We start from the raw sequence: 17,005 nt of genomic DNA, 5'->3' as shown, positions 1-17,005 counted from the left end.
GGTGCTGAAAGCCCACAAAACTGGTTCCTAGCATGTACTGTTTCACGAATGAACCAGATTCATTGTGCGTTTTACACAGACGTAGTGTTTGTTTTTTGTTTAAGTGGTGTAAACAGCAACTCTGTCCTAACTGGCTTACGATTCTCATGGTAGTGTTTGGATTTTATAGACCTCAATGAGTCATATTATTCTGCAAATATTTTGTGAATTTAAAGCACAACTGTTAAACTAACAGCTGTGGGTTCTTGTATCTTGTACATGGGATTGCTGCAGTGAAAGAGTTATTGTCTTTCTAAAATCGAGAGAAAGTATAGTGCAGCTTGCCCCAGTTATCCACATGGCCGACTGGAGAGCCTGACTCACAGTTTCTACATGAACAAAAATTAGGGATGTGTCTCTGATTTGCTAAATCAGTTAATAAGTGCAACTCAACAAAATACTTATAACTGTTATAATTATTAAATTATATATATTTTTTTATTTTAAATTTATTATTATTATTATAATTAGATTAAAAAAAAAACTATTGATTAGTTGTTATGATATTGATAAATTGCCCACAGTAGTAAAAGTATAAAATATACAGTAATAGCTATTTTTTCTTTATTAAATTAGTTTAATTAGGATTGGTTCAATTTAAGATTTCAAATTTCCAACATAAAAGGATAATTCACCAAGTGAAAAGTCAGTCATATTTTCACTCACCCTTTACTTGTTCCAAATCAGATTGACATACTTTCTTCTGTTAAATGCAAAAGAAAATAATTTGAAAAAAGCTAAAAACCCATAGCCATTGACTTATATTATGGACATTGATTGTTACAGGTTTTCAGCATTTTCAGATTCTCTTCTTTAATGTTCAATTGAATAAAGAAAACTCAAATGGTTTGGGACCACTTGAGGGGGAGAACATTTAAATACATTTTTATTTTTCCAAAAAGTGGAAAATAATACATTCCGTTAGTGCCATTACAGTTTTATTTAAAAAAAGAAAAAAATATATAATTTATTTGTGTGTTTTTGATCATTTTATTATGAAAAAAATGCAGTAAAAGTGTATATGTTTGTATATGTTGTGAGTTGTTGTTCTTAAAAAGAAAATGGCAAAAATCTGTATCAGCAAATCACTCTTCTAAAAAAAAAAATTGGATCTCGGAATTGGCAAAGAATTTGCTGTCGCTGCATTTCTAATTTAAAAAAAAAAAAAGTGGAACCAGTGATCATTGTGAGTAAATAGTTGTAGTGTTTGTGAGACTTTTATGGTTTAAGGAAGGTCCTAAACAACTTGGACCACCTCCTTGCTTCGTCCTCTGCAGTTTAGAAATGTTATTTATAGCTCCACATGCAGCACAAAGACATCCATTATATCTAAATAGTATAAGAGCTCCACTATCCAATCTACATCCAGTTTCTACGCTCTGGGTCTGTTTTCTCATGGTGTTTGACTCATCAACATTTAAAATCAGCTATGTTTAATAATGATTGAACTCTGCAGTATATAGTCTTCACAGGGGTATGCAAAGAGCAATTCCCAAAAATCGGATGGGTGTCTACACTTCACTAATGAGGGAAGTTTCCTGTTGGCTGTTTTCTGCTTCCTCCGATGCTTCATTTAACAGCCTCACACAGACTGGAGGCCGATTGCTCTTTAGATTGTGAATGTTAAATTCTGACTTTTACATGACTTCTTATCTCAGCAAAGGTCAAAGTAAAGATTAAACAAGTCCCTCAACTTAACTGAAGAAACAACACCCATCAAGCAATTTTGTGTTTAATAGACATCTCATAGACATCTAAAACGAGGCTAAATTTGGGTTCTCAGTGAAAATATTATAGACATCTAAGAATAGCCCAAAGCTATTCATCGAATGCAAAGTCATTCATACATTCATTCATTTTCTTGTCGGCTTGGTCCCTTTATTAGTCCGGGGTCGCCACAGCGGAATGAACCGCCAACTTATCCAGCAAGTTTTTACGCAGCAGATGCCCTTCCAGCCGCAACCCATCTCTGGGAAACATCCACACAAACACATTCACACAAACACTCATACACTACGGACAATTTAGCCTACCCAATTCACCTGTACCACATGTCTTTGGGGGAAACCGGAGCACCCGGAGGAAACCCACGCGAAGGCAGGGAGAACATGAAAATTCCACACAGAAACGCCAACTGAGTCTAGGTTCGAACCAGCTACCTTCTTGCTGTGAGGCGACAGCACTACCTACTGCGCCACTGCCTCGCCCGAATGCAGTGTAGTCATTTATTCCTGTGTATTTCATCACTAGTTTTGGACTCTTAGATGTCTAATTGTTTTTCACTTACATCCCATCTTTAGCCTTGTTTTAACTAAGCAGCTTATGTTTAATCATCTACGAGACATTTGTTAGACTTCTTTTTTTAAATGTTATTAATGTGTATATTTTTTAAATAAAGCTTGCTATCGTTGATGGTCTTCTATAAGTAAAGTGAAAGACAAAAGACTAGCAGGAGGATAAAGATGTTAGTTTTGGGAAAATTAATAACTAAATAATTTAGACACATAAAGAAATGAAGTGTTTGTACAAATTAATTCAGTGGACTGTATATTTAGTTAACGACAGCGATTTATACCCTTTGGTCCTAAATAAATTCACTATTTAGGCTTGAGGTAACATGCTTTCATATCTGCAGACAACGTGACTTGCCAAACCACACTTACTAAAAGCAGGCAGCAGTAAGGACCGTTCACACAGGATGTGCTCTTGTTTTCAGAATCTGCTAAAGTGCATTGTAGTCTGTCATAACTTAATGAGGTGTGAAACAATTCACTACCGTTGCTGAGGTCTAACCTAGATGTAACAGCTGGTTAGTTTGTTGCTAGTGATTTACAAGATTAATTGGTTACATTTATTTATTTACCTTTATTTATTTAGTAATGAGCCAGACTTCAACGAAATCTCTTGATATATTGGACTTAAAAGTTCAATGAAAAGTAAAAAGTGGTTTGGTTTTTGGACACCATTAAGTTCTTTTGGAGTGCCCTTTTTAGGGATGCACCGATACCATTTTTTTGGATCCGATCCCGATATCAAAGTTCTGAGTATAGACCGATGCAGATCTGATCCTGATACTGTGCTGTTTTTTTTTAAAGGATAATACAGTTTTTATAGCTCTGATGCTAGACTCAAATAATATATTCATTAGTAAAAGAAAAAAAGGCCTGCTGTGTATGACAGATGGCACAATCTAACTAAAAACATGATGTTTGCTGTTAACTAGGCTACAATAATTACAATATTTGAGCCTTCGTTATGACATTAAAATTATTTGTTGTAGTCCAGCTTATGTTACATTTTTTAAGATTAAGATTTGTCTTTGAAATTTGTAATAGGCTTCCACTACTGACCCTAAAGTAACCAGCCTTTAGTCAGATATTTTCTTGCTGGTTGACGCAGAAACTAAACTGTCTGTGGCCAGTTTGACTTAATAAACATTCCCTTTTCTCTCAATGACAATCCATATTGCGCCTGTCAGTTTCACTTTTATTAATTTAATCAACTACTTTTACCACAATGAGTCAGGCTTTACAAGCTACTCGCAGCACTCTCCTCGGAAGATTAAACTCAGTCGCAAGGATGCGAGAACCGAAACTCATTGTAAAAAGTATTTTTTGGAGTGGCGCACATTGCGTTGGCGCAGCCATTGCATGAATACGTTCATATCTTTCACCATTATCAAAAACATGCCCATATAAATTCACATATGGCCAATAAGGAATAATTTGTTTTCATTTTAAAACTTTGATTTAACTTTGATTTTCCTTAGTTGACTGATTGTGAACATGCATGGCTAACCAAGCAGAATAAACCACACTGTCACATTTGATGTGCTGTAGATTTATGCTGCTGTAAATAATGTTAATGTCTAAAAAGTGAACACACACTCTGCTTTCTTTGTATAAAAATGTTTGTATAAATTACTTTTATAAGCGCACTTGAACAAATGTAAGATGTTGCCTGTCTAGTCAGATCATTTGTATTATCAAATCAAATGTATTTATATCATGGTTTATTTAACAAGTTTGTTCTGATGATTAAATCTCGTTTTTCCCCCTGCATTGATCATAAATGACTATTAGAAACAGCAGGACATTTATATTTATGTTTGCTTCAGGAAAGACTGATGGAGCTTTCACTTGTGTTTTAGGAAAACAATGGCAGAGACTTGCACGTAACTCATTAGACTTGCAAATGTAAAAAATGTAAATGCTTCGCTGGCAATTGTCTGGTGTATGTTGGAGATTATGTTCCCACATTTTCAGCCTAAACTGATTTTCTCATAAATTTGTTCTCTATTTGCTTATTCCCTCCCTCTCTCTGTTCTGTCGTCCATGTAGTTTTGTCATTCTCTAGCTTGCATTCAGCACTGTGGACACATTAGAAGGATGCTTCACCCTCTTCCTTTCTTCACACTTAAGCAATCCATGGTGATTACAGATTGAATTGAATTTAATATTTTTTTGACAGATTTTAAAGAGCCCCTATTATGGGTTTTTGAAAATGACCTTCCATGCCATGTGTAACATAGCTCTAAGTGAAGTGAAATATCCAGCTAAGGCTTAAATCTTAAAATGTAAATGTTTAAAAGCATTGATTTATTTATAAAAGAGTCGACTCAGAGCACTTCACATGAATCGTTGGGGTAATGAGAAGTCGTATCGGCCTGCCGCTTTGTTTATGCATTTAAATGCTTTTGTGAGCTCATTATGCTCTGCCGTTTGTCATTGCTGTGGGCACTGTCAGCTGTTTCTACACACGTGCGGTGGTCATGTTTTAAAATAGTTCCGCTTTTTCCACTGTGTTGATTAAAAATTTATATGTGTTGTTGTTGTTGTTATTACTTATGGTTAAGAATAGAGCAATATGCTGGTGTTAAACTGCATTGCTTGAATGCACTCCTGCATTGAGTTCACACATATACTCTGCAATCTGACTACTTCAGTTTTTTTGATAAGCCGTGGTGGGCGTTTCTCTATGTCTCGCGTTGAACGCAATCAACCAATTTCAAAAGACTGGGTCATCGGATCAATCGGCACTGATTAGCATTGTGCTAAGGAGGGGTTTGGGGACAATGAATTGCTGAACGAATCATATGGGAGTTGTTGGGATAATTAGGTAAAAATAAATGCATATTAAAAGACAATCAAAGCGTTTTTTGACCTTGCATGCAGATCAGCCTGTTGTTGGAGACCCCAAAGATCAAAATAAGACCTTTTTTTAATGCATAATAGGGGCTCTTTGAACAGCATCTACAAAATACAAGTATCCTAGGGCTGGGCGATTAATCGACAAGTAATCGAAATCGACATTCAGAACGTCGATCAAAATTTTCCAAGTTGATTTTTAATTTTTTAAATTTTTTTTATTTCCCTACCATGTGTGGAGTCACTTGACCCCATTCTGTCAAGGTTGATTTATACTTCTGAGTTGTAATAACTGCAATAAAGCACTTTCATATTTAATGCCCTGATTCTTTTCACCCTGTCTATCACTGACACAAACCAAACAACCATGCTGGATGGCTAGATTTTGCCTTCACTAACTGCAAGCTAATCACTTTGGAATTATAAATGCATGGTCATTTTGTCCTAGACAGTATTCTATGACACAACTGGCAACCACTGATTAGGTTGTTTCCATGTGGCAGAAGACTGCTCAGCTGTAAATTTTCTTAAAAAAGATACAAGCCAAAATGTGATATCACAAAAATTTTGAAACACCAAATATAGAGCAGAAAGGTGGGAATGTCTTGTGGAAAAAACGGACATATCCAGGCCTCATTTTACTGTCATTATCATTGACCCTTCTCCCCTACAAATTACAAAAGTTAATTATATTTTTTTATGTTAATAGATTCCCTCTCACAAACTTAAGTTGGATGGATCATCATCATATTTAACAAAAAGCATTCCATACATACTATATGGACACAAATGACTCTTGAGTGAGTATTATTAAGGTTTGATACAGAACGATACGGATACGTTTATAATCGTTTGCACTGTCAGAAGTACCAAAGATAGGGAACCGCAACATACTGTTTTGGAACCCTTTCATAGAGGGCCTAGCACAACAAAATGCTGAAGCTGGACTTGGAACGAGACTGAACGCTATTGGATTACAGAGTATGGCCACTTGCACATGCAACAAGGCAGTGGAACGAAAATATAGGAAACAACATTTTTATACTGAAAACATGACACTAGTAATACAAAGACTGCACACAGCAATAAACTGTGATCAAAAAAATAAGTACTTCAAATAACTACGGGCAATGTGTATGTAACGTGACTTGTTAACCTATTTCTTTTTCCCAAAAAAGCAATGATAAACTTTTAAACTATGTTGGATTTACAGATTTTTGGATAAGTTCATAGACAAGGATCAAATCATAATACAATGAATTATGTGTACAATGTATTAAGCAGAAGTGAGCATACACAACACAATCCCCCACACACACAGCACTGAACAAACAAGTTGTGCCGGTCAAATTTAAAGTCTGCGGAACAAAGCCTGATTGGTTCATGAGGAAACGCCCTTATGAGTAGTGACCGGCTCGGGATTCAATCAGCAGATACTTGTGAAGGCAAAGAAAAGCAGAACAAAAGGTGATAGGGCAAGACAAAGAGCAAATGACAGTCAAGGAAAGAGAGAGCGACAAGAGAGGAAAAAAGCGACAAAATACCAAACTCCCAGGGATGTTAACGATAAACTTGAGCACACACAAGATCTCATATGTAAATGGAAGGTATGGCTTTTTTCTTCGAGTAAGAATAACATTGATGGCAACTTTCTGGCATACACATCACCTACTTTGTATGGGTACTATGGGCTATATGCACACAGACTTTTAATTTTCAGCCAGGCTTAAATTCCATTTCCAACCGCCATATCTTTAAAATATGACAGTTTATTTTACCCAAGTGTTTTCAATGGAATGGCTTTAAAACTCTAGCTGTGCGTAGAGCCAATTGGCAGTGCCTGATGATGGTTACCTGTATCTTACTATATGCTCATCGAAAACGATGAATTTTTTTATTGTTTGTATTGATTTGATGCACGTCTAAGGTAAAATGCACAACCGGGATGAGTAAATAATATACATGTTTGTATTTTGGGGTGAATTAGCTCATCCTCTAAAGGCAATAAACATGCACTATTGAGAGATTCAACTATTTGTAATGCTTTTTTATCCACCAGAAGTACGTACCTGTCTTCGTCTTCAGATCACTTAATGGGCTGCAGCAGATAATGATTTATGGATGAATGAAAATACATGTTGTCCTTTGGTGCTGTTGCAAACAGTTTAGTCATTTGTTTGAGAGTCTTTTCATTACAAACCCTGTTCAAAAAACAGAATGCTGCCTGACAGCTGAGAAAATTAGTTCTGTAAAAAGTGTTTATCTGTTGAGGTTGGTTACGGATAAGAGTCAGACTTTGTGTTCTGAATAATGCTGCTTTCCTGATTGTTTCCATTATTATCCCCAGCAGTGAGCCAGTGTTTTCCTCAGGATAAACGTCATTGGGTTAGCGCTACCATGCAACTAGGGGCTGTACGCAAAACGTTGGCGACTGTCTCTGGTGTAGTTATCCTCACCATGGAGAAGCCTTCTTGTTATTGTCAGGCTTGGACCAAGATCTGTTCGCCCATTATTAATTCACTGGGTCCTCAGAGGTGAAATGCAGGGCTCGGTTTGCCTCTGAGGGATCCGGTGACTGCATTTTTAGCTCTCTAGCCAAGCCTTTGTATGACAAACAGAGTCTGAGAAAAACAGATATGCTAAAGAAATCCAAATAAATCCTCTGTTGTCTCTAATCACTTCTGATAAAAAGCTAAAGGAGGATACAGAACAGTGGTTTTCAAGATTACCCACATTCCCCAGGAGAGCTCTTGCAGAGAGTCGCAGAGACTGATAATGAATTCATGGAGTGAAACAGAAAAATCTCCAGTGAAAGACAGCTGAATTAAAGTTACTGCTAGGCTGATGTTTTTAGTAGGCCTTGAATGTACTGTATGCTTCTATAGTTTGGACCCTGTGAGTTCTGCAGTAAACACAGAATTACTGTTTGGTGTATTGTCTGAGTATTAAACCAGATTGAATATTTAAATGTATAGTCTGGGTGAATCATTGACACAGTTTGGTTAACTTTATCAAATGTTTAGTTGAACTTTTGATAATGATGTTAAATTGATCAAATGTTAAAAATTATATTACAAATTATGTAAATGATTAAATAACTGGTAAATAATTTTTTACACCTTCAGGGCTTGAAATTAACATGGCAACAAAATAGGCATAGGCTGGTGTAAGATTCTGACGGTATGACAACTTTGGACAAAAATATCAGGGTTTCTCGGTATTGTGATTATTGCTCTAAAATATATTCTTTTTAAATGTCTGGGTAAAAAAAACAAAAAAAAAACCCCAACCCCTTCCCTCTTTAAACGCAATACATTTTATTTTGAAAAACATTTAAAATATTTTGGAGCAGTAAACATGTCAGGTAGGGTTGCTGCAGCAACCTACTTGCAAAAATTACACCCAGCACTGTTTATACTAATACGACTTTGTTGTAAAATGGCGATTTAGAATGAAAACGATTCACGTCCACATTTACTTGTCAAGTTTCACCTAGCATTTCTAAAAAGCCCTCCTTCCACACTATATCGCTGAAAATGCACATCATGTACCGCTGGATTGCGTCTCACTATAGTTGTTAAACATGATATTTAATAATTATTATCTCTATTTAATGACTCTTCAGTCTTTTGAATCTATTAGGTAACGTGTCTGCGTCAGTACACTGCTTCAATCTTATGTTTCACATTAGACATCGTATGATGCCAAATTAGTTGACATCGCCCAACCCTTATGTCAGGCTGATCATTGATCATTCTGCTGTCTTCATTAGTTATTAAAAACAGATTTCTTTATAGTTAAAAACAGCATCAGTGTTTCCTCTAGGATTTTTCCAGCTGTGGCGACAGGCCTTTTCTTTACACAGATCTACTTGTGGCAGTATAATTTCAATGACAAATGTCATGAGCGCAGTTTTAGAAGTCTGGATCGCCTTTATGTAATAGTCTACGAGCATGTGAATCCCAATTTCCTCTGCGCGTGCACAAAACTTCTTGCACGCCCCCTCAAATATAAGCCGCTTCAAGAGCGTGCAGATCTTCATGTGCGCTCTCAAACAAACGCTGCTGGGTGCGATTTAGTGCATTTATGTAACGAGTATGTCTCCAGCATTTATTAGATTTGCAAGGAATATTTATGAATGTCTCCAATAGACCTACAGAGTCGCATTAATGCGTTCTGAAGTAAAGTGAAACAGCTATACGTCGTGTTTGCTGGCTCCATGCACCTGTCAGCCTGTCAGTCAGTCAGTCAGCATGTCACCTTAAAGGGTAAACAAATGACGCACAGCACTACTACGGTTATAGAAAAGTTTGCGCTATTATAATTCACTTACCCTTTAATACATTTTTGTGCGATTATTATTACCCGCTATTAAAAAAATTAAATGTTTTGAAGCAGAAGCTGTAATGTAGCCGTAGAAGGATGAATTTTGGAAGCTTTTCTCCGCCATGGAAGAATGAATGTAGCGGAGACCATGCCATATCTTTTCTGCTTTAGATACTGTTGTCCTTAAAAAAAAAAAAAATAATAATCTTCTAGTCTTTGGCGGTTTTAAAATCTTGACTTTTCCAAACCATGCAAATGGTTATTGTAACATGCCAATGGCAGAACGCCGAGTTAAGGTCAAGATATGAATGTTTCTATTAAAAGGTTTGATTGACCTCGATCTCTCTTTCTCATTTTTTCTTTTCCTCTTTCTTTCTAATATGTGCTTTTATAGTTATTTGTTCTGTATAGATGAAGTGCTTTTATGTATTCTCGAACCAAGAGACTTTTTAAAATGATTCTTTTTGGTGTGCTATCCAGTACCACATAGACTTTCAATTTCTCTATTTTGGCCTTTCTAAATTTCTCTTCAAAGGTAATTTTTAATTGCTAAACTTAAACCAAGAAAAAAATCACTTCAAGAGGTTTTAGCTATGCATAAACCTCAGTGATCACTGAGATGTGAGCCAGAGTTCAGCTGAGTACAGACAGTCGTAAACACAGTCAAAACACTTCAAGGATTACACATCTGAAAATAAAATCCAATATGTGATGTACTAGTTAGACACGGCAAAGGCAAAATATAGTAAAATTGTCATTGTATATATTAAGATTTTGTTTTATTGTCCAGGTGCACCGGTTTCTGACACAGTCCAAAGACATGAGATATAGGTCAGACCCCCTAGATTTTTGTGGTTTTTCGCGATAAAAATGACTGATTTTGTGGTGGTAATTCCCAGAAATTGGCAGAGAATTTTACGATAAAAAAAATATATATAGATAATAATAATAATAATAATAATATTACATATATCTTACCAAATTAGGTAGCCTACTATGTAAAGTGTGTAATCTGACACAAGTCATAAAAATAAAGGTTCTTTATTTTAGTCTCCTGTCAAGACAAGAGCGAAAACAGATCGAAAACGTTAGGGATTAAGCCAAAAGCAGGTTGTGTAACTCTTATTTTTATGCACAAACTTACTTTTTCTCTAAGATTTCACTCACCGGAGCATTTGACATGTATCTCACATAGGAAATGTGATACCTCCCCTACCGTAAAACCTAAAACCCGGATTGCCGTAAAACTCCTCAATGGCAGGGAAGCATTTTGTCTCGTTAATTGCAGAGAAAGAGTTAAACGAAATCATTTATTAATTTCATGAACATTATAATACCAGCCATACGTGAAAAGCACAAATAATGTCCTTCAATTCGGTCATGTGCAGCGGCAATCATCCTTGAACCACTCTCTATCATTGTAAGCTGCTTGCTTTTCTGTTTATTCCATTGCTCCATTTTTAGATGTTTCCCGCGTTCTTTTGTAGTCTGAAGCGCGTCAAATGCACAAGACGCCCAATTTGCGCCACAGGATGTCTTATTGCATCTTTGCATTGACTTCACATGTAAATCACTTGCACTTCATACGCGTCTGCTTACTACACAAGCTGCAAAACATTTCCCCCAATGAGGGCACAGGTGAGACGTCATTTTTCGAGAGACACCCAAATACATCATGTGCGCTGTGTAAGCAACGTCTATAAGTCATGTAAAACAATTAAATGCAAACTGAAATAAATATATTTTGATTGTATGGTTTGGAATTTGATGTTTTACAGGAGTATTTGCTGGGTTTTGGCTGGAAGGGCATCTGCTGTGTAATAACATTTGCTGGATAAGTTGGCAGTTCATTCTGCTGTGGCGACCCCTGATTAATGAAAGGACTCGAATGAATGAATATATGTTTCACAGTGATGCATTTAAAAACGAGTGATGGAGTTAAAAATTAAGCTGATTCAATCAGAATCAATGAGAAAAGCTGCAACAACTGTTTTTATCTTTGAAATCTATATTGACATTGACTAGCTTCATTGATGGTTATCTCTACTTGTTGATCTTCTGCCAATCAGATGCATATACAAGGTTGACATCAGCATCTTCCACTTTTCACTGCGTCCTCTGTGTGAGCTGATACCACCCCCACCCAAAGTCACATTCACCGCCGTTCCGTCTGGAAGGATGTCAGGTCCATTAATCACCTGCACGAAGCCTGCAGATCTATTTGAGTGCCATTCTCCGTGCCGCTGCCACACAACGCAATCAGCTCCTCTTCCCAGAATGCAAATGTAAATGGGGGCGATGATGTATTAGCATGTGGTGGTGAAAAAAAAGTGGGTTATTTTAGAGGCCAAACAGGAGGGCCAAAATGCAGGACCGCCAATCAGATGCATCCATTTATTTCAATTTTTCCTTAATTTCAATTTTTCTCCATTCTCATAGTGTGAGCAATCTGTCATTGAGTGGTGTTGGAGAAAGGAGCCCAAGGGGGAGGTTGCACAGTTTGTTTGTGTGTGCGAGACTGATCATGGCTTTTTATCTCCTGCCTTGTTAGCCTTTGTTACTGTAGACTGACAGTGAAACCGCCTCCTTCCTTTCCTTCAGTCATTTTAATGGGACAGTTTCTACCCAATAGGCTGTGGATTTATTCTTTGCTCCAGTTCTTGATCAAATTGTGGTCATGGCCTGTTTGATGGAAAATGACAGCAGGCTCTTTAGAATGTTGTGACTTTGAAATGACGGAGTCACTCTGGATTTCTGCATTGTTTTTTTCTTAACATGTGAAGTAAAGTATACAGTTTAATGGTGAAAACATCCCTTTACAATATTAAGTGCTGACATATGATTGCTTTTTTATTAGCTGCACTGTTCATCTTCAAATGACATTTATCGGAGTTTGAAAGAGGCTTGCCCCTTTTACAAGGATCATTCTTTCCATGTGTTAAATTGATACTGCACATGTAGCTACATAAACATTACACACTGCATCTGAAACCTGGGAAATAAAAATGTAAATAGGTTAGGATATAGACATTACTTGTACTGAAATATCTACAATAATTGTTGTGCTCAGTCATGCCATATTAGTACCACAGCAACACTGTTTACTGTTTACACTATTAAAATGGCATTTTTTTTTTGTGCTTCCGTTTCTTGTATCAGCCATACTCTCATTCTGATACTTACGTTTTCCTTTTGCTAGGCTTAATAACTCATTTATGGCTTGTTTCCCCTGAGTGGTACAGTTTGAAACCGTTTCATGTTCGTTTCCACTGTCAAAACGTACCAAAAAGCGAACTGCACTGTACCACTTTTTGGGTACGCTTTCCAAAGGGTGTCTAGCACAACAAAAGGGTACAAAAAGATGGCGCCAGATTTGCAGCTGAATGCCGGGGGTTTACAGAGAAACTTCATTAGTGTGTGTACAAGCCCAGTGTATGAATACACAGCCAAGACATTACATCATAATATTATATACATATACTAACAAGCCATAGTTGACTCAAGCTCAAACAAACCTTGATGTCGTCTTGATGAACAGCCACAAAACGAAGAAGAAGAACAGAATGTGCCGTGTGTACTGTTGTTGTTTACGAGGCTGTCCAAAAGTGCGTGAGGTTTCACTTCCTTCAGAGAGCTCTCTGCGCTCAGAGACTCGCTGCGCGTCTGTATTTGAAATAACGAAATACTTGAGCTCATGATAATAATGTGTGCTTGATTATTAAAGTGATTGTGACGCGAGAGTGAAGTGCGAAAAAACAAGGGAGCAAACGATTCTTTCAGCAACCTATAACATGTACAAATTGCCATGATTAATTATTATCATCGCCTTTTGGACTGTTATGAATTCGCAGTGACAATTACTTTTAAACAAAATGTTACGTTGCATGTACTGTTGAAAAATAAAAATGAGAAGTTTATCCTGACTGCATATATTTATAATAATTTATTAACCTAAATATGGCCTAAATGGTATTTTGTTTTTGTTTTTGTACTTGGTAACATTTCAGTCTCTAAGGATCTCTGTTTTCATAGATGTTTTATTTTATAATTTTTTCTTTATTTAATCGCAGACCCTACAGTAAGCTACTATTTTGCATTATCATTGATCTGCAGCTATAATCAAATCATGTTGATATTGATAGAAAGGTTAGTCATTAACATTTATACACAAGTTTCTGGAGCGAGAATGACGTCGACTGCAACTTTCTGTCATACACAACGCCCACCAAAGGGTACCATTGGTACTATTTGGCAGTGGAGACACGAGCCTGATCAAGCTTACCCATAAAAATAACCTAGCCACTCGTATCCAAGCCCCAACCTTAGGCCTGGCTTCAGTATGATGCTTTGGTTGCTCCATACAGGGCAACATTATGGTCCTCAATTTTATTGGACTCAAAATGGGTTTTTGAACTTTTAAACATTTTTTTCTTGGGCGACCCTACCAGGGTTATTTAGCCCCTGACCACATAGCTTCTATGATCACTTTTATGATCTTGCTCAAACCCCTCCACCATAATAAGCCGGTCGTTAAGGGCGCACCCTCAGAGATAGGCTGAGTAACTGTGTCACCTGAGGTGGCTCTGCATCTAGGATGCCTACCTAGAGAGGTGTTCCGAGCTTATCCCACCAGGACGAGACCCATGGGAAACCAGGACACGCTAGAGGGATTATGTTTCTCTGCTTGTCTGTGAATGCCTTAGGATCCCACACAGAAGCTAGACGATGTTTCTGGGGAGAGGAAAGTCTGGGTGTTTTCTTCTGAGACCTCTGCAGCCACAACCTGGCTCCGGATAAACAGTTAAATATGATGATGATGATAATGATGAGACATCATATTACAAATATTCTAAAATGTGCATTGTTATATGAAAATATTTTGCAGAGCTTCTGGCTATTATCTGTGATGCGTGGGACTCAGTCATGATGTCATAATTTTAAGGTTAATCTAGGTTTATGAATCATGCTCTCAGAGCATCTGCTGTCATCATGACAATGTGCAATTACAGTAGTGCTTTCTTGCTCAGGGGTCAAACTGTGTTATGGCAAAGGGTTAAAAGTGAATCTGTGATGAGGCAAGATGTAAATCCTGTACCGGTAATCCAGTTGTGAAGTGTTTTTTTACATTCAGACTCTGACAGATGTTTTACAATGGGATTGGCATGAATTTCAGCCTTGGGATTTGGCTATTTGGATTAAAATGTCAGGAATAAAGCCAACAAAAACCGACAACATGGAGTAACTCTAAATATTCAGGCTATTACTTTCATTTGATTAGATTTTTGTTCCGTTTTTGTGTAAAGATGATTTGTTTTCGCATTGTTGAAAGACATCTTTCCTCTACTGTCTTAATCTGTTGGCCTTTTACTTGAGACTGACATTGTCTCATATTTACATTTTTTTTTCTGTTTCTGTGCAGCTGGTTGGGGGTCAGTTTGACCTGGAGATGAACTTCATCATTCAGGAGACGGAGAGCATCATCTGTATGGTGGAACTGCTGGATAAATGTGACTCCACTTGCCAGGCAGAAGTGTGGAGTATGTTCACGGCCGTACTGAAGAAGAGCTTACGAAACCTTCAGGCCTGCACTGATATTGGCCTCATCCAGCTGGTGCTACAGCGCATAGACCGAGCTGAGACCATGATAGCAGGTGTGTAAAAAAGGATGAGATGTTTTCTAAATTAAACAGCAATTTAATTAATAAATTTAAATATAAATATATGTACTGCTTATTATAATGTTAGCAATATTATTTTAGAGTATTTATGAAAACTGAAATAGTTTTTAAACTTATATATTTAAAGCAGTAAAGTAGTTATTTTAATTCACCCTTAGTCAATCTTAAGTCGTAAACAGGCTGTACTGTTACTGAAACTGTACTGTCGGTTAGAGCTGTGAACCTACACTAGTCTCACGGTTCGATTACGATTATCATGCCATCGATTCGGTTCAATTTGATATCTCGGTGCATCACGGTGCATTGACAATGCTTTCCAAACACAGTTTTATATTTTTCTACACAGCAGCATTTGTATTAAAATGTATGAATATATTTATATTTATATATTATTTGTAATACAATTTTGTCGTTTAATACAAACAGTCAGATATATAAACTAACTTTAAACAAAATGAGCATTAAGCAAATAATATAAACAAATATAAACATCCAGCTCAATTTCTGATCCTTGTCTAGTTCTCTTACACTTTTTTGATTGGTCACACCCTCAGCAAAAACGTTTGCGATTGGCACTTGCGCGCTGCGCTCTTTAGATAAGTGACACTGATAAGCGGCAGGCGGCAGTGGCGATCTCACAGCTGATGTATGATAGACACGGTGGAGAAAACTCTGCAGACACGCGCTCGTTTCTGTATCCAAATGTAATGCTGTAAAACAGCCGAGAGGAGAAGAAAAGCCACCCCAGCAGGTCAAATGGGCCACTGTGTTTGTGTGTGTGAGAAAGAGAGAGAGACAGAGCGAAAGCGAGAGAGAGAGAAAGAGAGAAATGGAGTAGGCTACTTTCATTCTCTCAATCTCAGTGAAATAGGGGCTTTTGTTGTATTTGTCAGTGAAAGACTGATCCAGCAAACACACACAGTAAAATTGTGCACAGTTTATGAGTTTTAAGTAGTTAAAGCGCTGTAAATACTCACGATCGCCTCCCTCGTGACAAAGCGCATATGAGATAAATGACGTCAGTAATAACTGGTTATGATTATTACTGAACCGATACCGAATTGTCCGCGTCTGCATCGCGGTGCACCGAAGAAACTATTAATTTTGACACCCCTACTGTCGGTTAAGTGGTTACCAAATACTACAGTCAGCCGCTCTAACAACTTGATGGAAACACTTAATTTCCATTTGTGATTTTTTTTAACTATTGTTTTTATTATCATTATTTGCAAACTTTGAAAACATTTGCTTCATGTTAGGATGGAAACCTGGCCATTCTTAGCAATTCATACAGCCTAACCGCATGAAACGAACTCTTGGAGACTCTATTTACTGTACATGATACTTGTAATGATAAAAATAAACTAATCTAAAATGCTTTAAATAATAATACTAATAAAACTAAATAAATGTAGTGATTTCAATTATATTCACATTTATTATTAATGAAAAAATTGTAAATAAACTGAAATTATCACCACTTTATAGTTTATCTCAGATCCTAAAAAAGTAAATAGCATACACTTTATACATTACTAGCATATAGTTTATACATTAAACAAATTCTATTCCTTATGCCTCATTCACACTAGCAACGACTTTGTAGCTGCTTGTCGCTCTGGGTGGCGACCTGCTGCAAACGCAGGTCTTTGTAAGTCTACATCATGGAGAACACAACCAGCCTCTGTATGAGCTGAGAAAAGATCACGTGAACTCTACTGGTGCATCAATTGGCTGTCGCTCAAGCAAGCCGCTCTTCATTTGCATAGACTTAAAGGATTCTCAAGTTTGTCGACTCACTCGTCACACCCACCT

At 37.0% G+C, this 17,005-nt stretch overlaps 1 protein-coding gene across 7 annotated transcripts in view; it reads left to right on the top strand.

Moving 5' to 3' along the window:
• Positions 1-17,005, top strand: part of lrba (LPS-responsive vesicle trafficking, beach and anchor containing) — a 410,338-nt gene that overhangs the window by 40,958 nt on the left and 352,375 nt on the right. For all 7 annotated transcript variants that reach the window (XM_087237193.2, XM_087237191.2, XM_087237187.2 and 4 more), the window contains exon 2: positions 14,932-15,163. In XM_087237193.2, coding sequence (XP_087093319.1) covers positions 14,932-15,163 — 232 coding nt within the window. The remainder of the gene's footprint in view (positions 1-14,931; positions 15,164-17,005) is intronic.

Source organism: Danio rerio, chromosome 1 (assembly GCF_052040795.2).
Source record: "Danio rerio strain M-AB ecotype USA chromosome 1, GRCz13ab, whole genome shotgun sequence".
NCBI lineage: Eukaryota > Metazoa > Chordata > Actinopteri > Cypriniformes > Danionidae > Danio > Danio rerio.
Note: the sequence above shows the minus strand (reverse complement) of the source record. Positions and strands in the feature narration are given on the sequence as shown.